The sequence below is a fragment of the Pyxicephalus adspersus genome, chromosome 5 (genome assembly GCF_032062135.1).
Source record: "Pyxicephalus adspersus chromosome 5, UCB_Pads_2.0, whole genome shotgun sequence".
In the NCBI taxonomy this organism is placed as follows: domain Eukaryota; kingdom Metazoa; phylum Chordata; class Amphibia; order Anura; family Pyxicephalidae; genus Pyxicephalus; species Pyxicephalus adspersus.
Genome location: NC_092862.1, coordinates 133,965,201 through 133,989,099, shown reverse-complemented (window position 1 = coordinate 133,989,099; position 23,899 = coordinate 133,965,201). Strand labels below are relative to the sequence as shown.

The window sequence follows — 23,899 nt, the reverse complement described above, 5'->3', positions numbered from 1 at the left end:
TCAAAAATATTCATGACCTTCCAGCCACACTCAATTAATGATGTTAATAATAAACAGGATTTATACAACACCAAAATATTATGCAGCACTGTACATTAAATAGGGGTTGCAATTGACAGACAGATACAGACAGTGACACAGGAGGAGGAGAGAACCCTGCCCCGAAGAGCTTACAATCTAGTAGGTGGGGACATTTACACACAATAGGAGGGGGCATATGGATTACTGGGTAAGTAATGAGGGTTTTAAGAGTCAGAAGAAGATGGGTAGGCAAGTTTGAAAAGATGGGTTTTCAGTGATCTTTTAAATGAGCAGAAAGTAGGAGCAAGCCGAATAGGACGAGGAAGACCATTCCAGAGAGTCGGGGCAGCTCTAGAGAAGTCTTGTAACCGTGCATGTGATGAGGTTATGAGTGAGGAAGTCAGTAGTCGGTCATTAGAGGAGTGACGAGAGCCGCTAGGGGGGTATTTTTCTACCAGGTCACAAAGGTAAGTGGAACAAGAACTGTGAAGGGATTTTAAGGCAAAGATCAAGTGAAATAGAAGCCAATGAAGAGAACTGCAAAGAGATGCAGCGGAAGAGGAGCGGAGGGAGGGATGGATGGATGAGTCTGGCTGCAGCATTCATAATAGATTGTAGAGGGGAGAGTCGGGTTAGTGGAATACCAGAGAGGAGGAGGTTACAGTAGTCCAGACGAGAGATGATAAAAGTGTGTACAAGGAGTTTGGTGGTCTCTGGGGAGAGGTAGGGGCAGATTTTGGAGATGTTGAGTAGGTGAAAGTGACAGGACCGGGAAATGTTCTGAATATGGGGGCTAAATGAGAGGGCAGAATCAAAGGTGACACCAAGGCAACGTGCCTGAGGGGAAGGATGAATAACAGTGTTGTTAAAAGTTAGGAATATGTCCGGGAGATTTGAAAATTGGGGGGGGGGGTGATGAATTCTGTTTGATCTAGGTTGAGTTTCAGAAAAGTAGAACTAAATCTCACATTGATCAGGCAGCTTTCTAGTGCAGGAAGGGACAGGCTGTCAATTTTGGCCGAACTGCATTTGTTGCCAGAGATACCCGGTAATCCCAGCTTCCCTTGTGTGAGCCAGTAATGAATGAACTCCTGCGCAGAAGTTACATCATCCTGACCTGGCCAATCAAGATGAGCGAAGATCGTTTTCTAGAAAAGAGGAAAGATGAAGATGGTGGTGCCCTATAATGAAATGGGACAGACGAGTATTGCAGGATTAGTTTCACTTTAAGATCGCTTGTTTTGGTCAATTTTCTAGACAAAATCAATAAAGATTTTGATTTTTAGAGGAAACAATCGCCATAGAGGAAACAATTGCCTTTCACCCTATTCAACCAGTTATTCTTCAGGACTGGGCAACACTGAGCAAAGAGTTCTGATATTAACCATAACATTCCCTGGTAGAGAAATCAGTTACTTCCATTGAAACACAATGACCTGGAATATCCTCCACCACCAGGGAATGTTCAGATTCACTGCTTTATAAACAGACCCCAACAAGTTATTGTATATTAAACACTCAATAGCAGATGGAAACATACGCAGCTAAGGCATCAGTTATTGAAGTAATCATTTTATTAGCAATTACATAAGCTGTACAAAATCATACACAGAACTATACAAAGCACTGAATCGTTATGTATTAGGAGGGTGGACCTATTTTATCTGACATTCTGATGGATGATATTTTATAGATGTTTCGCAGTTTTTCCTGGGCTAATTCTTGAATCTCCAGTTCTGCTTCCTCGTCCAGTGATCTGCGGATGCAGCGGGTGAGCTGTTCAATTCCTTGGCCGAACGCAGCGGACACGGGAAGGATGTGTCGGAAAGTGATCTGCCGCTCGGGGACCTGCTCTTCCGGCAATTCATGGAGATGATCTGCAAAGAGGAAAATGTTTTAGGGTCAATGGTCTATTGGGAAAGCCGATCATAGCCACCAATAACAGATCCAATCGCTGCACTGGTTACTAGCACATACAGTGACCTACTTGGATAACTTGCTAAAAAATGTAAATCACCCTTCTCTAATCTGAAAATAACATTAAAGCTAAACTCTAGGCAAAAATCTAAATGCAGTTAAAATACTTACCGTATTTTTCGGACTATAAGACGCTCCGGCCTATAAGACGCAGAAGAAGCCCACAGCATCGCGGGATCGGGTGAGTATGATTTTTTTTAATTACCGGTATATTTAACGTGTATTCGGTGTATAAGACGCACCCACTTTTCCCCCCCAGTTTTGGGGAAGAAAAAGTGCGTCTTATAGTCCGAAAAATACGGTATATGAGAATTGATCTATCTCCCAGTAGATTTCTATTTCATTTCATTCAGTCCTGAGATATAGCTCACCCCTGCCTCACAGTTTAGGAAATGCACTGCTGACACCATCTGCTTCCAGTCTCCTGGTTGGGGAGTGGAGGAGCAGCAAGAATCTATATATTATTATTAATAATAAACAGGCTTTATATAGCACCAACATATTACTTAGCGCTGTACAATAAATAGGGGTTGCAAATGATAGACAGTTACAGACAGGGACACAGGAGGAGAGGACCCTTCCCCGAAGAGCTTACAATCTAGGAGGTGGGGAAAGTCTCACACAAAAGGAGGGGAAATACAATCACCCCTTGGAACTCCCCAGCTGTCAGCCTGTTACTCTTTAGAAGCTGTTTGCAACCAGGATGTGATTTTAGAATTATCTTTAGAACGTGAGAATTTTTTGCTTTACTTTCAGATGTTTAGACAAAGATTACATTTCACTTCCTGTCCAGGGTACACAACATGCAGTAAGTGGAACACTTCACAAGGTGAGTTCTCCTCTTTGATATTTGTTTGTGTAACATTTGTCCAGATCTCCCCTCTCCTCTTGCTCTCATGACAGCTCAAATATTTTTGGAATGTGGAAAACTTTTTGTGTTGTTGAAAATGGTCACTGGGACAAAAAGAGGGGAGAATTCTCCTAACAGGGGCACAGGCTGCAGTCATAACATGGCAAAGGGTAAATCTACTCTAGTTAAAAAAAAAAGAAAGTGTTGTGTTACACAAATGACAAATCATATAAATATATCAATCAAAAATTAAAAGCAAGAAAATCACATATGACACTGAACACAACAAGTGCAGTGGCTGTGTATCTCAAACAGCAAGGTATTTAGGTGTTTAACACCTTGTTGTAGCATGAAGGTTCCATGACGGTTTCAGTTCTCTGCCCCCACACATGACCTTTAAAAAGCATGAAAACACAAGACGGACTTCCTGTTACCTGATTTACCAACAAGGAATCTGAGCTGCTGCTGCATTGACTGTACTGCATCTTTACAAGATCATTTGTTCCATTCACTCTACACTATGATGTCTTGGCTGGGACAAAAATCCCTAATGAAAAGGTTCTTTTCATTAGGGATTTCATTATTCCACCTTTTCCATTGTCATTCCATGGTAAACAATGTATATTTATAACTCAATTTAGTTCATTTAAAGCAGCGGTCGCAAACCAGTGGTCTGCAAGAAAAGTTTGGGGATCCACAGAAAAATGTGGACATTATTTGCAATTTTTTGTTTTGTTTTTATTAAAACAAAAATAATATCCTAATAAATTTATATTCTAAAAGACAATTTTCGGCTTTATATTGCACTAAATTCACAAACTGTACTAGAGATGGAAAAACAATGGAGGCGCAGCGTGACGTCAGTGTAGTGTTAAGTTGTATGAGGCAACCGCTGCCGAGCCGTACGCTTCAGTATTGTTTCCACCATTACAACAGTCACCCCGCTCCGCCAATACCAATTCTCATCCGATTGTTTTATTTGTTTATTTCTCAGATGCTCTTTTAGGTAAGTATGTAACTGTGTATTTTCTTTAACTGTTAAATTTAATGGCATAAAATAGTTTGATAACTATCATTCCTTGTTTAGTCTTAGATTGGAATGAAATAAACCCATAATGAGTAAGAAAAAGCAAACTAATATTTTGCATTTCTTTAGTAATACCAAAGATAATGCAACTAATGATAATAGTAACAATAGTAATACTTTAGTTGCTGTGAGCTGATCAATGAATCAGAGCCCTTGTCAGGCACCATTAGGAAAATCAATATTTTACAAATGTATTTGTCTTTTAAAAACAATTCATATTAGTGGTCTGTGGGATTTATAATTATGAATTTAGTCCGTATACAGAGATCTGGGCTTACTGTCCTACCCTATCCACACTGGTAGTTGCAAACAAAAGTGATGATATCTCCCATCTGCTGGAAACCTAGAAGGTAGACAGGAGGTGGGGTTCCTAATGGCGGGGCAGAACAGTCCAGGGGCAACTGGGAACTCTAGTTACCACTTTAGACTTTTTTTTAAGATGAGTACACCATGGAAAAGTGCCATTTATACTGTTATTTTATAGCAAAATACAAGATCTGTCATCTGTCACAGAACCAAAATACAATATTTACAAGGCAGCATGAGTTTCCAATCACATTGAGTATTGCATACCTTGTGGATTTTCCAGCTGTTTTACCAACTCCTGAAACTTTTCTTCTGCTCCTGGTAAATCCATCTTATTGACGGCCAACAGGGCGGGTTTGTCTAGAAGCTCTTCCTTGTACAATTCCAGCTCCTAGGATCGAACATTTCACAAAGCAGCAGCATTAGACTTTGTACCTTCCGATATGTTTAAGATGAAAATAAAATCTAAAAAACTGTGTTGTACAAAAGTGAGGCCCCAACTCACCAAGATGAGCAACTGCACAGTTTCAAATGCTGTTCTGAATGGAGTCTTATTGGAAAGCCGGAATCCGTCAATGTCAACCTGAAAATGTACACAGAACTCATTAATACGCTTGCTTTTAAAAAAAAAAAAAAACTCAGTGGTTTGAGATGGGGGTGCAAATCTAAATCGCCAATGACTGATCATTTAAAGTGGAAAGGTCAGTAAAACTCTCATTGGAAACAGGACTAGCCGGTGGGGGTTAGGCCTAAATTCTAGGACTCACTAACAATCCAAAAGCAGTGTCTGAAGGGGGAGCTGAAAATGACAGGTTTGCTTTAAAATTGAATAATAGGGGCTGCCACTGCTCAGCTCTCTCTTGGCTGTCATGCTGAAGTTTTGGCTTCAATCCTGGTTAAGATGCTGATCCAGAACAAGAATGGAGATAAAGGTTGTCATTTTTAAAGGGATAAATGGCTTATTAACCACAAAAATGGTGTGATGTACACCAATGCCAATTTTCTGTTCACCCCTTCTTTTCAGAAAAGATAAAAAGATGCATGCAGATCCACATTTTCAGTATAAAGCTGGTGATCATCAGATAGCAATGGAGAATGCATGTGGCTGTGGTGGGTATCAACAGGGTATATTTTAAACACTGATAGCCACTTATATCATTTTAAAATATAAAACCCATTGCAGACTGCTAGGGCAGTGTTTCCCAACCTTTCTTAGTCGCGGCACATATTTTACAAATCTGGAACAGGGATCAAGAATTAAGCATTTTGATGATACTGATATAGATTTAATACCATTACAAAGCAAAAACAAAACAAAAATGGTCCTTTTATCCTTCTCCATGCTGTTCTTGGACTGAGAGCTGCCCATTTGTATGTAAATAAAATCCCTGCTTATAGCCAATTTCTAGCCTCTGCTTTGTGTTTAGAGACCTGGGCTCATCCTGGCAGCTCTCTGCATTCACTTTGCCATTTTGTATCCAACAGTTACAGTAAAGCTGGAAGTCAGATGACCAATTGCCATCATCTTCCTCTGCATCAATGTTAACTACTTTGAGGAGGAAAATAGGGAAAAAAGTCACACGGGCAGCTTATCATGTCAGTAACATCATTCATAATAGCACAGCTTCCATTGAGCAGCGGAGTTAAAAATCTAATAATCAAAATACTTTGGCCCACCTGTCGTATTGCTACTTTTCTATATCTTCTTGATGGGTGAAAACCTGACAAGTCTCTCCCTTCTAATCTGTCCGAATTCACACAACATAAACTAAAACATAGGAAGTCTAATGTAGCTCACTCAATGTTCATACCTGTTTCATGTCAGAATACATGATCTTCCCCAGTTGCGGCTTTACCGTTGTAACTGCAAAAGAAAAAGAAGGAATGCGGCTGCTTTTAATGAAAATTAAGTACTGCAATCTGCTACAGTCTGACCAAAAGTTACCATATAATAACCCCAAAAACAAACGTCACCTGCATTCAGTTATCTGGCTGATCCAGCATGCAGAGTTTGGTAGGAATGAGATAATAAAAGGAAAGCGGATAATTCCTCAAAACCAATACTATGAAATGCAAATTACAGGGGCAAACCTTGAGCACATATTTCTTGTTCCTGTGGTTTATGCAACCACTGATGAATGGACAATTAATGGAAATGAACAATGGAAAGTCACACATTGCAAACCAAGGCAACAGTGGCAAATTAAGGCCACAGTAAAGCTACGTACACACGTCTAATAGTTCTCGCCCGATAATCAGCTCAGGGCCGATATTGGACGAGAATCTGGAGTGTGTACAGCGCCCATCATCCATCGTCCAAATGACCGCCCTGGCGGATTCACGGACGGTGGACAACGAACGACCTTAATGGAAGGGAGAGAGTGCTCCGTCGTTTTCCCCCTCCCCTCTGCATAGAGCAGAACGGTGCTGTATGTACAGTACTCGTCCGTGCATCGTGCAGTCCTTATTCGTTGGAAAGGATCGTGAATGTTCCTTTCCAACGACTATAATTGCATAGTGTGAATGAGGCTTAAGTTCGGCTGCAGCATGTTATTACAATGAAAAGCGGGCAGTATTTGTAACATTTACTCATATGATAATAAAAGAGTTCTTCAAACCAAAGGGAAAAGTAGACCTGACTGGGTGGTCATGTATGATGCATCCGAAAAAGGACTTTTGACAGCTTTGGACATTTTAATGATGTTTGTGACAACAAAATGGGGAGAAGGGATGGGCTGAAGATGCCTCAGTTTATCCTAAAGAAATTGATAATGATTGAAAAAGACTTGCAGACCTTTCTGGTCACATCTTACCCTGTGACTGGTCAGCCAGTCACAGAGACCCCTTACTATATTTCATGTAGAAATCCTTCCTAGAACTATACACCACCAACTCTGCATCCCTCAGTACTCTGCATCCCTCAGTACTCTGCATCCCTCAGTACTCTGCATCCTCAGTACTCTGCATCCCTCAGTACTCTGCATCCCTCAGTACTCTGCATCCCTCAGTACTCTGCTTTCTGCCCATTGTTTTCAGAGTACAGGTAATGAAAAGTTGGTAAATGGATGTGTGGCTATCCTCTGTGTAATATGTTGGCACTATATAAATCCTGTTTAATAATAATAGCAGACCGCTTACACGGGTAGTCGGCAATCTGAGGTTTGGCATGGGACACTCTGCTAAGGAGAGACGATTTACCGGCATTCGGGAACCTGAAAAAAAAAACAAGTCGTTAAAACATGATAATTTACCTTTTAACAATACAAACTCATATTTGAATACTTTATTTTTTTTTAGTATAAATTTACATTTATAATTTGACAAATATTTACTAAAGAGTCTGCACAAGTTTGTAAATTATGCTAATAAAAAAGCCTGGTATTATCTTTATGCTTTCTGTCAGCCCTGGTTAATGCATTAGTTAGAAAGGACATTGCAGAGCTTCTTCCTTCTAAATCCATGTTTACTCTGGTCATTACTGCAGAAAGGGACAAGCGATGTCTCCTCTGCAATAATCCCTCCTACCTGCTGTATTGGGTTCAGTTACGCTTTAGTACCTACAGAGCAAAAATGAAGATTTTATACTTACCTATTTTCCACATTGCCAGATAAGATATCTCTTAGATTGTAAGCTCTTCAGGGCAGGGGGCCCCTCCTCCTCCTGTGTGTATCTGTCTGTCATTTGCAAACCCCTATTTAATGTACAGCGCTGTGTAATATGTTGGCGCTATATAAATACTGTTTAAAAATAATAATTAGTACATACACGCTTGTGAAAAGAGTAATTCTATCCAGAAGTGCATAAAAACAAACAAGATGCTGAACAACACAGAAACAATGCCGCTCTTACTGACATTGGAGACCTCATTAGAACAGAATGATTATCTTCCCCTTTATAAACCCTTACATCTTGCTACAACTCTAAAGTTTATTGTGTCTGGAAAAGGTCATCTGCTTGGATGGATTTGTTAAGATTCCAAAACATTATCCCCATCAAAGAGAATTTGCTAAATGACAGACATATAAAAGGCAAACAACAATTAAAGATCAAATGCTGGAGCTGCTATTAGTGGGAAGGTAAGAGAACGCTCATCGCTGATCTCCTATGAATCATGCAGGTCAGTAAAAGGGTTATATTTGAAGATAATTAAAGAGCATTTTACCAAAAAACATTACATACAACCAGTAATCACATCAATGAACGAGAGAGGCAGCAGACAGGGGACGGGTACACACAAGGTCTGGATTGGACTATGATTAGAACTGCAGAAACCATTTGGATGAGGGGTGTAAAATGTTACAGAACAATTCCGACTGAATAATACTAACTACTTCTAGTTCAACTATGGGAGAAAACCCTAAGGCTACGTACACACGTCAGATTCTCATCAGATTATCGCCCCAGGACTGGTATCAGATGAGAATATGGCGTGTGCACAGCACTTGTCCATAGTCCAGACAACCGTCCTGGAGGGACATTGGAGGGCCGCTGTACACATCAAATTCTCATCTGAGACAAGCCGTGAGGGCCATTATCGGATGAGAATCATCTGACCTGTGTACGTAGCCTTAGCAATCATACAGCCACCTAGTAAGCCGCAATATATTTCCTTTTTTGTACTTTGGGTACCTTAGGCTATGTACACATGACAGATGATTCTCCCCTGAATAGTGAGGCTCATCTTAACGGGAATCTAAGATATGTACAGAGGTGTTGGAATCTTCCTGACTGATCCATGAGCAACCAACAGAGAATGACAGCTCAAAGGACAAGTCAAAGGGGAAAAGCACAGCGGGGTGCTGCTCTCTGGTTCTCTCATCTCTCCATGGAGTAGAATGGCGCTGTGTGTACAGTACTCGTCCGTTCATCTGACACTTTGAAATTTGAACTGTGTAAGCTGCCTTATCCTTTAAAACCCAACCTTGTGCTCTATGCTTGTCCTTAATCAACCCCCCTCATAAACCTTGTGGCTTTTTGCAGGTCGCCTCTATGAAAGTCTTTACTGATAGAGAAAGTGGATTGACATGACGGTGGCAGGACCATGGCACCCTACATTCACATTGAGCTCCTTATCACCTTGTGGCTTCTGCTGGCTCTACATTACGCTTTTTTGCTTCCTAAACTCACCTTTTCCAGTTTTCAGCCTCATGTCAGACCACAGGGTCGCCTCTTCTATAGGAAGATCAGTCCTTACCGATACAGAAATAAATCTGACATATTGATGGCAAGGCCATGGCACCCCACATTTACACTGAGCTCCTCGGTCTTCTAGTCTATATGACAACGGGGTCAATGCAATGAGGAGAACTGGGAACATTTCTGAATACAGCTCCAGATCAAAAGCTTACATACATCTATATCAATATATGCCTAAAATCTAACATAACTCACAGTAATATATAGTGCTTAGGTGCAATATTAGCAAATATTTCTGAGAGGGGCCAGGACATAAATGGGGTTTTAAAGGACTTGGTTAGATAGCAAATTACCTTTGATCTGTGATATTACCTACCCATCAATAAGTAGTATCTATCTCCTGTCCTTCCCTTCTACAACAACATCCTCCACCCCAACTTAATTAAGGAAAAGGAAGAGGCACCGGAACATCACATTTAAACCTGAAATCTCAAAAGCAACATAAACAACCTTCACAGCAATAGATGGTTCTAGTATTGCGGATCACATTGGCCCCCTAAGGCTGCCTACACACATTTAATAATTCTTGTTGGAAAGGATCTTTCACAATACTTTCCAACAACAAAAGACTGGACAATGCCTGAACGAGCACTGTACATACAGCACCGTTCTGCTCTATGGAGAGGGGAGAGGGCAGAACGATGGAGCAGCACCCCGCTGTGCTCTCTACCCTTCATTTTCATTTCAATCATTCATTGTTCGTGGATCCATCAGGATAGTCGTCGGAATGAAGAATGATGAGCACTGCACACACACACACCAGATTCTAGCCCGATATCAGCCCTGAGCTGATTATCGGACGAGAATCATCTGACTTGTGTACCTAGCCTAGGTGTCCCAGACTAGACTCTAACAAAGATCTAGAAAGGAGAGCCAAAACACTGAAAAAGTCCACAATATCAACTCAATTACAGCAAACAGTCCGGATCTAAATCAGATTGAAAATTTATGGTGAAAATTGAAAAAATTTGTCCATGACAAGACTTTAAGGCTGTCAGCTGCAGTACAAGAAAATTAGAATCTGATTAAAGCTTTTGGTACAGAAATCCAGACATCAGTGAAACGCCCAGGGGGTTAAAGCCAACATGGAGTAAAGAAAAATAAGAATTGCTACTTACCTATCTTAATCCCATCATCAGTGGTGATAGCTATTCCCACAGGAACATCGACCTCACAATCTGCACCGGATGGGCCTTTCAGTGAACGCACACTAGAAGGAGAATAAAAAGATATGGACTTATGCAGCGTATGAGGGGTTCATTCTGCCACTGGTCTGCAGGTAAACTCTTAATGGGCCCCAAAGCCTTCTAGGATAATAAACATTATTTTTTAATGATAAAGCTTTGGTACATACAGGGAGAATGAGATATGCATACCTATCGTTGGATTTACTTTGTGGCTTTCCAAATGGTCACCTAGCGGCTGAGTGGGACCTGGAAACCTCTACTACCTGTGGATTTTAGCATTTTTGGATGCACAACTCACAGGCTTCCGGTAACTCCATCTTAGTATTTATGTGCCGTGTCCAACCTATATTATATTAGCAAGCCACATCCCCAACAAAATATCAAAATAACGAATATCGAATAAATTCTGATCGAACAACATGGGACTTTACAGGCCAAGGAAGACAAATGTATTCATGATTCTTGTAGATAATAAAATTGTATAGCTTTTATCGACAGATATCTAACATATAAAACTTAGATTAAAAATGTGCAAAACCAGCCATCTTCCTGTTAGGGTCACCACCAGATTGGTGTTCCCCTTCAATATCGACACGTTTCACGGATAGATTCCGCTTCTTCAGGAACATAACAGGAATATCTGAGATTTGATGCTCAGTTTTTGCAGAGGTCCTCTTTGTTCCTCTCAATTTAAATTCATTAATCACCATGAATCATCATAAAAAGGTTCCTTCCAATTCACTTAGGTACTCATCATTCAATCCTCCTGCTCAAAACAGTGTTCTCATTGATCTGCTCACAAGCTGCACATTTCCATCAGCCTAGTTCCCCTGTTTTTTTTTCCATCGTAGTAAAGTTCCTTCTTGAGAAATAAACAATTCAGGTTTCTCAGGTAATGAGTGTAGTAATTATAGAAAGGGTTCCCTGAAAACCAAGGGTTTCAAGGGTTCCTCCTCATGGAGCAATGCAGCTCTTTTTAGTTCTATGCTGTATTCTCTGGATTTACTGCTTCCTCTCCAGGGAATTGCTGCCTCTCAGGAGATGTTACATGCAGCTACTCCTGGCGGCAGTTCCATAGGGAATAAATAGGGGTGTCAGTCAGCAGTACTGCCCACTGCCGCAAGGTTTTAAATGTGCAGACAAGTGATTGTGACTGCAATGTGAGTGATTGTGCAAGCTGCCAGTCATGGGGAGCCACGTGGGATCTATTCCCCAACTGGATCCTGGTAATTGCAAAGGAGAACTTCCTGTGAGTGAATTATTATATCACATCCCCCAGACAGTAACATCACCTCCTAATATTGCTAAGGTGGAGACTCTACCATATAACGAAATATAGATAATGGGAAAAATTTTAAAGGGATCAAACATACATGAATGTATACACAACGTCTTATCAGAGCAGACGTCTGCATTTGTTTTCTGTGTGGCTGACACTCACCTGCTGTTGACTCCCACACCACCAACAAATCGTCTCTGTGTATATTTGTCTTTGACAGTTTTCATGGATGTGCCGTGCTTCGCCACCATCCAAAAGTCGCCACCTTTTCCTCCTTCTCCTCCTAATCGTGGCAGCCCCATTCCTCCGGCTCCACCTTTCACCATAACCCTCAGATTGTCGATGAAGTTTCCATACTGCAGGGAAGAGATCAGACGTGAAGTCACACACACTGAGCCAATTCGATGAAATGTGTTTTACAGATTTTAAAGGATTTTTTCATATTGGTTGTAGTTCTCCAGAGGCTGGAAAACTGAAGAATCTCCATGGCCAGCGAGAGCAGGAATGGAGGGAGAATTCAGTGGTTCAGCCAATGAGGGGGCAGAAATACAGAAGGCGAGTGAACTCCGAATGATTGCGTCACTGCTAACCGAATCCTAACTGGCCGTACAAACAACTGACACCAGAGACATACAACATGCAGTCAGTACATACTTCAGATGTCTCGCCCCTGCCACACACAGTCAGTGTGTACAACGGACATCTCACCCTGTGCCACACCTAGTTGGAACGGACATCACATCCATGCAACATGTAGCCTGTACTTGCAACGGACATCACATGTGCATTATGTGGTCGGTGCCTGCGACGAACCTCTCGCCCATGACATGCACAGTCAGTGCCTGTGACAGACATCTTGCTCGTGCCATACCTAGTCAGAACGCACAACAGATATCACACCCGTGCAACACAAACTCTGAACTTCCAATGGACGTAACACATGTGCATCAAAGGAGGTAATGGCGGTAATTTCTGAACAACAAAACACCCAACCGTTCAACAGACATCACACCCGTGCTACATGCAGGCAGTGCGGATGACAGACGTCTCTCCTGTGCCACGCACAACAGGCAGCACACCTGTGCAACATGCCGTTGCTGCGTAAAACAGACGTCACGCCCATGCGACATGGGGGGAAAGCTCTGGGTCACCAGAAGAGGTCATGGTGGTAGTTTCTGGACATGACACACCCATCTGTCCGTACTTACAGCGGACATTACACCCGTGCAACACGCAGTCGGTGCTTACAACAGACAGTACGTTCATATGACATGGAGCCGTAACACATGTGCAGAATGCAGTGAGTAGGAGCAATGGGCGTCTCACCCATATAATATGTAGTTGGTTTATATCACAGACATATGCAATTGGTGAGTACAACATCCAGGGAACATCTGATTGTCTCATGGGATCAGGAGGAAACTTTTTCCCGTTGAAGCAAAGTGTAGCAAGGGTTTTATTTGCCTTCCTCTGTATCAACTATGTCCATATATCTGGGATATGTTTATTTCCCTAGTGGGTGAATGTGATGTCTTTTTATAACCTATGTAATGTCACACACACACATGTAATATACAGTCAATACATACATCAGACATCACATACAGAACAGATCATTACATATAACACACTATATATTGTAATTGTATAACTGTTATAAACACATTATTTATAGATTCTAGCTGTCATTATATACATATAAGGGGTATCATTCCTTCTCTGTTCAGTCAGTATAAAACACTGAATATACAGCAGACATGACTGCATTACCTTCCTAAACAGGACCCTAGTGCAGTGCACCATATTGGCCCCAGACACAGCCGTCAGTCCTCAGTGTCCCCTGTGCTCTGGGCTCACAAATAGCACGCTGCTTCCTCCTGGCTGACACTGTGCAACCAGCAAACCCGCCCGGCCGCTACAGCGACCCCGCACATCAGTTCCGGGCAATCTATACACAGCAGAGCTAGCCTCACACTGCAATACAGAATACAATGCAGGTTTTCTCTTTTCTTCTCTTTATAAACATTTCCAGCTGTAAAGTTCACATTATTTACTCTTTTAGGCACAAATATGAAAGATAGCATAACACCAGCAGCCCATGCATTATGTTATTACACAGTATTTATATAGCACCAACATATTACACAGCACTGTACAAAGTCCATAGTCATGTCACCAGCTGTCCCTCAAAGGGGCTCACAATCTAATGTCCCTACCATAGTCATATGTCTTTAATTCAGTCTAAGGTCAATTTGTTTGGGAAGTCAATTAACCTAACTGCATGCTTATGGAATGTGGGAGGAAACCCACACAAACACAGGAAGAACCTACAAACTCCATGTAGATATTTTTTTTGGCTCTGTATATTAAAAGTATACAAGAATTATAAAATACAATTTGATATATTGAAATTATATAATCTTATGTTTGTAGGACCCTTCCTCCAACTGTATTACATTCATACGGTGAGGAGGGGTCTTTTTTTATTGAAAACTAGACAATAGCGTCTGTTTGTTACTGCTTTTTGTCCCTTAATTTCTGACGCGTTTCGCCCTTCCAGGCTTCCTCAGGGGATTGGGAAACCTTAGAAATTATGATAATACATATTATAATCAGTAAATATTGCAAAGCTATATATTTATGTATACCCCACTGTCAAATAGTACTAACAACTTGTACAATATGAAGAGAAATATAGAAGTATCCTATTATCAGTAAATTAAGGCATCATATCAATTAGGTAAGTAATATTATAGATCATATTATGCAAGGTTGTGTCAAAAATGGATAAGCATATATATAAAATACTTACTTTATGTTTATTAGTGCTTGATAACAGATAACCTAGTAAGTAACCTCTGCTTGCAAGCAGCAAGAAAAATAAGTAAAACGGATGCAGGTAGATTCTTGCATGTCATCAGGTACAGCTTCCCCTCCAGCAAGGAGAACAGTGAGCAGAACAGTATTTATAAGCAGTTCATATAGCAATTTGTTCAACAAAAATACTTTTTATGCCACTCTGTGGGATCTGAAATTTGTGAATGTCCTGTAAAGGTAACTAGACATAGGTGAATTTATTTTAATGTTGTTGAACTTCATAAAGTGGACATGGGCGAATTATATCTCCCCTCCTATTGTATGAGACTTTCCCCACCTCCTGGAATGCTTTTCGGGGCAGGGCCCTCTCCTCTTGTCTGTATCTGTCTGTCATTTGTAACCCCTATTTATTGTACAGAGCTGCATAATATGTTGGCGCTATATAAATCCTGTTCTAATAATACTAATATTATTATTATTATTATTATTATTAATAATATTATTATTATTATTATTAATAATAATAATATTAATAATAATGTGCAGATGCATTGCTTTATTAGCGAATGTCATTCTCAAATCCTCCACTAGGTGGTGTCAGATTTACTAACAATTTGCATGATTATTTAGTTTTTTTGCTGTATTTATTGCTTTGTTGACTATTTGATTCTGATCTCCTGCAATCTTTTTGAATTTTTTTACATGCACTTCAATAACTGCTGTATGCTGTCATTTTCCAGGGTCTGTTTCCTGATGGTGACAACTTTACCGAAAAAGAAATTAGTAAGGTGACAACACAGAAGCAGTTGGAGCCAGGGACAGATTGTTGTCACTCATACCAGGAAATGGCTAAACAAGGAACATGATGGCAAGACCTTAATGAAAGCTGCAAAGGTAAAGATATTAAATATTACTTTTTAATATTAACATCTATAAAAGTTTGACGGTAAATGCAGAAACATTAGATTTTACTATCATTGTAGGAAGTGCAAAAATAGGAAAATTGATCTGATTGCCCCATGTGGTCAGTATGAAATTTATATCATCCATTGAAGAATAAACAGGGCATAGCTGATCTGGGATTTTTGTTGTCTCCTTCTGGATCAAAAACAAATCCATAACCCCTGGAGCCAGGGAGTCCTGGCATTTGCTGCCCATTTAAATTTTTTTTGTTGTTGTTGTCTGTGCCCCTGCCACCTCCCCTGCTGCTGTGATTGTCAGCATGGCACAGGAGAGGGAGGAAAGCTGTGATTGGCTATGCCAGGAGCCCAATAACTTCACAATAACTGCCCCCCGGCACACAGAATAGGAAGACAAGGTTGGGTGCCCCTGGTGGGCTGGGGAGGGATTGGAGGGTGATACAAGGTAGAGGGAAGGGATTGGAGAGCAGCACAGTAGAATAAAGAATAACCCCAGGGGATCAGCTGTGTAAGGTTTGGGGTACCAGATGAGCTTAGCTAGGCATTTGTATAGTAAGTGTGTGGGCAATATGTGCATTTAGTGAATGTGTATGTGTGTAATTATAAGTTAGGGGATTGGAGGGTGGTGGCAAATCCTACAGGTTGCAGCAGCCCCAGAAATTAATTACCACCACTGAGTCTGCACTTTTTGTTTTTGGGTAAAGAGGTAAATAGAGGTATTAGGTTAAATTGGCCCATCCAAAGTTTTGCTTAAGGGCCCACTCATTTCTATTTACACCTCCTGTGTTTGAATTGATGCAATTTACACTTCTGATTGCATCTCCGACCTAATAAAATGATTGATTTGCTTGGAAAATTGTAGTGCATTCAATAGCAGTTCACTTTTTCAGACCTGGATCGGGTTTGGGGCAATTGGGCATATTGGTAAATATAGAATAACTCCCTGGCGGTATGAATGCTAAGTATTTTAATTTCCTTCCTGGTCCAACGGTCCCGATCTCCAGCCACACACTCGTGAGCAGATGCCCGGCCAGCATCTGCTTTCCCTGGTCTCGCGTCCCCAACGTTCAGGGACGCAGATGCCGGCCGGCTATCGCCAGGTAACACAGATGTCTATCCGGCATTGCCAGGGGAAGGAGATGCCGGGCATAGCTGAAGAAAGCCGCTGGAACATGGGAACCAGGTAGGAGTTTTAAACTCCCTGGCAATTCCACCCCAAGTTTTGCTTTTGGTATGGAAAAGCCACCCTGAGCCACACTTGGGAATACCGCCAGGGAGGTTAAAGGAATACAAATCATGTTGTGTGGACAAACAATCAAGCAACCCCAATTGAGGGCTCCCATTCTCCCACAGCACGGTCCTGTGGTCACCTCATGCCCACCCAAATTATCAGAATATTTTACAAATCTGAGCCGTGTTATGGGGGATAATAAAAGATTGCCAAACAGTAAATCCATCTGACCCGTCAGCTAGCCATGAAATGGGCAGAGGATTTGCTCCTGGCCTTAGGGTTCAAGGTCAAAGCTCGGGGCTCATAGGGTCAGCAGCAGCATCTCCCACCCTTTATGCATGCACATTAGTAACTCCAAAATCTTAATTTTATCAGTGATTGAGAATTTTATTATTTTGGTAACAATTACTATTTTTACTTTTCAGATCCATTTCATTTCACAATCTTTCATTGAAACTGTAACCGCTCCATGAGATCTGGGAATGAAGTGTGGCAGATGTTAAGTGTTGCAATGTGTTGTTTGTGACTTGTTCCCATATCTGCGTTCTTCTTGCTCACAGCGGTGATCTCAGCACTGCACACTGATAGGAATACTCCTGACTCACAGACAATATCTGGCCCCCCTGGTGACGCAGGACCGTAGGAGGAGCGTCAATATAAAAATTGTCTAGGCTGTCCCACTCCTCACCTGTCATCCTCTGATCAGAAGACTGCAAAGGTCTGACACAAGTCACTCATCTCTCCTTCATTATTCTCTGCACAATCATGTAGCATGTTATACCTGCACACTTTGTATTACTACTTTGTATTATTACTATCTACTACCACAGACCTGCAGACTTATTGTATTAACTTTGTAAAATTTTTTTTATATTCTAGGTGGCACTGCAAACACCGCAGGTAAGAAAACTTGTTTATGACTATTATTACATTCGTAATATATGTATGACCTTTGTATTATTTTCTAGTTTTAAATGGACAGATTACAATCTATGTTACTTTTTTTATATTGCTGTTTGTGTCTGCAGGGTAGATTTTTTAATACTTGTCCTGGGATGATTGTTACTAGGAAAGTAAAAAAGTGATGTTGCTCAGATTTGCTTCCGTTCTATTCAAGGTCTATTGTGCAGAACTGAAAATTTGGATTTGATTATCTGAACCAAAGTATGCCTTGGTAGGGTAAACCCAACTATGGGCCCTCTAACTGTGCACAGCACAAACTGGTGGCTCTCACTTTACATTTAACCTCCCAGAAGCCATAAGTCCCGGAATCTTTAAGTCACCATCTTAGCCATTAAGTCTTCTCGGTCCACCATGATCCTCCTTGGCCATTGGGTAGCTGATGTGCATTCTGCATGGGTGTAAAAGTTCCATTGTCCCCAGCATGCAGGTCTATTTAGGTGGTGCCATGAATTGCGCTGGTTGCTAAATTGCATGGCGTATGTGCATGCCCTGTGCAATGTAATCAAAAGAAAAACACCAGGAGTGTGGAAAAAGCGTTTTATAAAAATATTAATTTGCATTTCTTTTCCATCAAAAGCGCTCAGGTAACCTTTTTGTTTTTTGTTTTTGTTCTTAGTTCTGCTTGAAAATATGCTAACTAAAGTTAGCTCAAAAATGTTTGGTTCTTATAGAGCTCAACCAAAAAGTGTCACAATTCCGAACAACAATGGAAAGTACACTAGAACGAGAAATATATAACGATTCCAATAGGGACACAAAAAGGGACTTCTCATCTCCTACTTTTGTATCTCTGAGAAATAGACATTAGGAGCCAAAATAAAAATCCAAAACTACAACACTGCAGGGGTCACTTGGATGGAGAACCTTTTTGCCTTTTATAAAGTGCCATACGCAGCCATTTATTCCAATTGCAGCACCCTTATGGCAAAACTAATGTACAGGGGGTTTGAAAACAAAAAACATTGATCTTTATCTTGGGCTTTGGCATTTCCCAACATTGAAGTGATGAATGCTATCTGCCAATCTGTAAATGAATGCAGTGAAAGTAAAGAGAATCAATCCCAGTGGTAAACGTAACCAAAAGTGGGTCCTGTGCAGAACTGACTTAGGCTACTTACTCACGTCAGATGATTCTCGCCTGATAAAGGATCAGAATGGCCTTGTATGTACAGCGCTCGTTCATGCATCGTTCAGTCTTTTGTTGGAAAGGATTGTGAAAGATTCTTTCCAACTACAATTATTGCGCATGTGAACCCAGCCATGATCCCCCCATCCCAGACTCCCTGACAGCACATTTCCATCTACAGATTATCCAGTCTGCTTCATTGATTGGGCTAGGGTTGCTGTGGGGGTCCCTGTTGGCTGAGGATGGTCCGGGGCCCTGGTAGACTGGCACACTTTCCACCACCAATGAACATTTATAAAATTACAATCATGTCAGCTGACTAGGTGTGATATTAACTGTGGCTTTCATTATCCTAAAAGAACAAAACTTTCCTGATGATCTTGTTGATCGCAAACTTTTGATACGTGTATTCACATATGTGTACATGGACACTAACAAATTCCTGCTTTTGCCTCATGTGTTTATTGAAATCAATGGAAACACAATAAAAATTCACGTCTATGGGTGTGTTAGGATAAGTGTACCTTGACATACATAAAGGTTATCCAAAGCCGTAAGATTTAGTGGCACTTTACTGAATGAATATAGATCAAAACTAGAAAACTAGGAAATTATATTTCTTGTTCCTTATCGTCCATGGAGTATGCATCAATACCCAACTATAGTCCAGGGAACAATGGGGAATCACAGAATCAAAGCCTATCTAGGACAATGTAATTGTGTGACAGCACTTAGCATTGTGCAGACTTTTATTCTGGGGATCTCCGAGTGATCACTTCAAACATGAAGGACAGCAAAGAGAACTATTCCTCATCTTCATCTTGTCCACAGGGAATTCTTTTAAGTGTTTTGTTAAGCTGTTTATTAGAGAATCATTTTTGTCTACAATAGTGAGTGTAGATTTGATTCAACTTTTTATAATTGCTAGATTTCTGATAACAAGCCCTTAGGAGTAAAATAAATTGTATGGGAGTTATCAAACATTGAACCATACAACTATTTATTGTTCTATGTGTATACTAGTATTTTAGAGTTGAACTCTAAGAGGGTTTATTAATAAAGCAGCAAATATGACATAATAAGAAGTTGCTGCCATTGAAACACATGAACCCGGAAGATTCTCCACCAGAGAATGTTTCAATGAATGTCATATTCACTGCTTTAAAAATAGACCCCTGGGAGCCATGATTTTCACTAATCATCCTACTTACCTATCAACTCCTGGTAGAAGAGTTACCATTTATTATTATTATTACCGGTATTATTATTAAACAGGATTTATATAGCGCCAACATATTATGCAGCGCTGTACATTAAATTTATGTGCATTTATAGCACAATATGGTGAATTGAGGAACACCCTGCTATGCTAACCTACCCGTTCCATCTGCCATGTTCTTGTCTTTCTAGTTGACAATCTCAATTGTCTGAGACAGGATGACTTAGCTTCTGCATGTGCAGGAGTTCATTCAGTTCTAGCAATTACTTGGAAAGTTGAGATTGCTGGATTTACTGACAACCAGCAAATTTGACAGTTCCATGGAGATATCAGGCAGTAGGAATGTTTATAGCAGAAGGGACATTGCCCGTCCCTTTTCTGCAATAAAGCCCAGCTTGATTCCAAATTTTTAAAGTAGCCTTTCTCCTACCATCAATATAAAACTGTACTTCACCTTTGAATGCGAAAAATGACAACTACCATATTCTATATTGGAAAGTTTGAGGTTTGAATTATAGCCATGAAACTGCATGGTCTTGGGCCTGAGGATATGTACATTTGCTTTTTATATTACTAGGAATAAATGTATTAAAGTTTTAACTCTGCCGATTACCCTAATGGTGCGTGACCAATACCAAAGGACCCAGAAGAAGAAGTGACACTACACGCAAGTATATAACCAGTAGAATCTTCATAGATTATCCTATTTTATCTATATACATTTATATATTAACTCTATCAAGATATTATATGAAAAATGGAGAAATGTTATATCCCGGTCTGTCTCACCACTAGATCTCATTCTCTTTTGTATTTGAAACCACCTTTCCAAAACCTTGTGTTGTCACCTTTTCATGTATTGTACTTCAGGCCTTTGATCCATAGTGAGAATACAGGAACACAAAATAACTATTTCTTAGTGAGTGGTATTTTTATAGTAAGATAAATGGGTTTGACCATCTGTATTGGTCTCTGGTTCTTAGATCAGACACAAGTGCTACCGTCAACTGGTTTCAATTTTTGTTCAATTGCTGTTCTTGAATGCTTTTAGGTAGACAATGGATTTTGCAGCAAGCAGCTGGTATCTTCCTTTTATTTGCCTTCTGATGGTGACCTCCATATCTGCCAGATCCATGTATAACAAACAATCACAACGACATTTAAGTACAGGGGGTCTTGGTGAGATTGACCATGAATGCTGGGAAGCCGCAACCCGCAAGCTTGTGGAAATGAAGAAGCTTAGGGTGGCTGACACCATCATGGGCCTTTGGGACTTCATGATGTATCTGAAAGAATCAACAAACCCCAAGCATAACGCCCTGTTTGACGGCTTAGCGCAGGACTTCTGGGACATATATGTAGACTGTGTTCTCTCCAGGTCTCACGGGATGGGCAGAAGACAACTGGAACCTCCAAATTTATCATTATACCTACACAAACCAGATAAAGGTAATTCTATCGGACTGTCAAAGTATCTGTATTTACATAATGATCATTAGAAGGCGGATTGCTGAAATTAAATTTGTATGACTTGTGTGTTGCATGAGAGTAACCAAACAATTGTATTTAAGTTTAATATGGAGCTTTTAAGTTTGAGGATTTTGATATGGTTTAAAGGGCTATTAGACATCAATTAGTGTATTAAAATTATGTCTCAAAAATTCCAAATCCCCTAAAATGTGGTAGGCATGATATTTTCCAAAAATGGCAGTGGGTGTTTGAGTGGCTTTTTTTTATAGTCTTTACGTAGTTGTAATTTTGTGAATGTTGGGAAGTACACCGTATAGTCTAAAGTATGTGGCCGCCAGGGCTATATTTTTCTTAAAATCCACCTAGGACGGCATTACAACATGTCTATGTGGAACTGGAACCTGTTGCTGCTAGCGGACAAGCTGTCCAGTAACTGGAAGCGCAAAATGACATTAGTAAGTTCAGGTGGTTTCAGTGAGAGGTGCTGGTAATACTACATCATACAAAGACTTTTTAGGCCTTACAATTGTGCACTTCCAACCTTGTTTGGCGATTACTATTTCCTGTTCTGGCATGACTCCTGCCCCTGGTATATAAGTACCGGTACATGATTTGAAGAGTTTGGTGTAGAGGTAACAGTGTGGACTGCACAGAGCACTCCCTTCCCTACTGAACACCTTTGCCATTCATTTTAAGGCCCACTACAAGTCCTCTTATCCAGCATCAATACATGACCTTGCAAATGCTCTTTCTGCATTATTGGACACAACTTCCCTATCCACACACCCCAAATATTTGTGAAAAGCCTTCCCAGAGCAGTGAAGGTGGCTGTAGCTATGAGGACTTAATACTATATTATTGCTTATGGTTTTAGCATTAGAAGTGCACAAAACTCATATACAGTAGATGTGTGAGACAAAGCTCCATATTATCTTGGCCATAAAGTGTATTGAGACGTCTTTTGATGTGTTTTTAATGTATTATTCTGTTTTGTTCCACAGGTGTCTCCTTTATCACCCCCTGGTTTTGATGCCTGATGCTATCTTCCCAATCTTCATTTTAGAGAGCATTTTGTATACCTGCAGTTCCAATACTAAGTACAATATGGTCAATTCACACACATAAATATATTGCCCAGGTGAGCAGTTCATTTTTCATGAAGCAGCTTCTGACACCAAGCCCATGTTTTCATACACATTGACATGCCATGGTAGATGTGCCCATTAAATTCTTTTTGATCTTTAAGTGTTCATGCACTAAGTAACATACTAGACCCTTTTTTACACATGCATTCACTAAAGGGTCTGATAGCTTGTTTGCTGCAGACATGCGCATTAGGAGGGCATTACAAAGCAATAGGAGCACCTCCAAAAAACAACTGAAGTTATGACACCTGTGATAGTTTTCCTTACACATTAAATACATTGTAAAAATTAAATAAATACCATGTGTGAGGTATAATCTGTTAAACAACTCACATGAGTTCTTCAACTAAAGTGCTTGTTTTATTATTCTGTGTGAACTGAGATGGCAGAATGTACTTAACGTACCTGAAATTAAAGCAGAAATAAACCCTCTATCCTCACCTGTTCCTGTGCCCTCACAGAGCATTCATCCTCTTCTTTTCATGAAGAAGATCCTTGGCAATTTTGATTGGCAAGGCTGACCTGTGCAGGAGATCATTCATTCCTGGCACATGCAGGGCAAGCTGAGTATCCTGAAAGCTGAAATTGCATATGCTCAGCTCAACTTTTTTGACAGATACCCTGAGCGATCAGGTAGATAGTAGGGTTTATTGCAGAAGAGACATCAACTGACCGGCAAGATTGTGAATTTTTAAATGTGTAACTTTATTCCTGCTTTAAACAGAGATGTTTGAAGACAGAGCTATTGTCATTTTTAATTCATTCACTAGGTGGTACTGTTTGTTTTCATTCAGAAGAACACAAATGTAATTTATTTTGAATGAAAATGAAGAACATTCACTTTAATTATTGTTTAAATATGTTTACCCGTCTCGGTCTAAAAATATGAAATAAATTTTGAAAAAAACATTTTTGGAAGCACGCACTTCCCCCTTTCAAGTTGATGTGTCCCAGTGAACATAAAACAGGCTAAAATAAAAGCCCCACTCCATGCACTAATCAAGGATGCATAAGGGGATGCATGTGGAGAAGCAGGTGCATCATGTGAATACATGCATGTAGGATTGTAACTGGGGGACAAAGCCTAGCAATGGACTCTTCATT

The 23,899-nt window shown here is 40.4% G+C and overlaps 2 protein-coding genes across 2 annotated transcripts; one reads left to right on the top strand and one right to left on the bottom strand.

The window, feature by feature from the left end:
• Positions 1-1,577: 1,577 nt before the first annotated feature.
• GTPBP10 (GTP binding protein 10) lies at positions 1,578-13,827 on the bottom strand. The gene is made up of 9 exons (XM_072413415.1): positions 13,675-13,827; positions 12,067-12,260; positions 10,557-10,648; positions 7,380-7,460; positions 6,053-6,105; positions 5,009-5,040; positions 4,747-4,921; positions 4,509-4,632; positions 1,578-1,898 (listed from the first exon to the last, which is right to left on the bottom strand). Exons 1-9 carry the CDS (start codon positions 13,705-13,707, stop codon positions 1,663-1,665), a joined length of 1,020 nt encoding a protein of 339 aa, XP_072269516.1. The 5' UTR covers positions 13,708-13,827; the 3' UTR covers positions 1,578-1,662.
• Positions 13,828-20,305: 6,478 nt separating this feature from the next.
• On the top strand, positions 20,306-23,104 carry FAM237B (family with sequence similarity 237 member B). Its single transcript, XM_072412788.1, has 2 exons — positions 20,306-21,629; positions 22,652-23,104. The coding sequence occupies exons 1-2, from the start codon at positions 21,239-21,241 to the stop codon at positions 22,678-22,680; spliced, it is 420 nt and encodes a 139-aa protein (XP_072268889.1). The 5' UTR covers positions 20,306-21,238; the 3' UTR covers positions 22,681-23,104.
• The last annotated feature ends 795 nt before the right edge of the window (positions 23,105-23,899 follow it).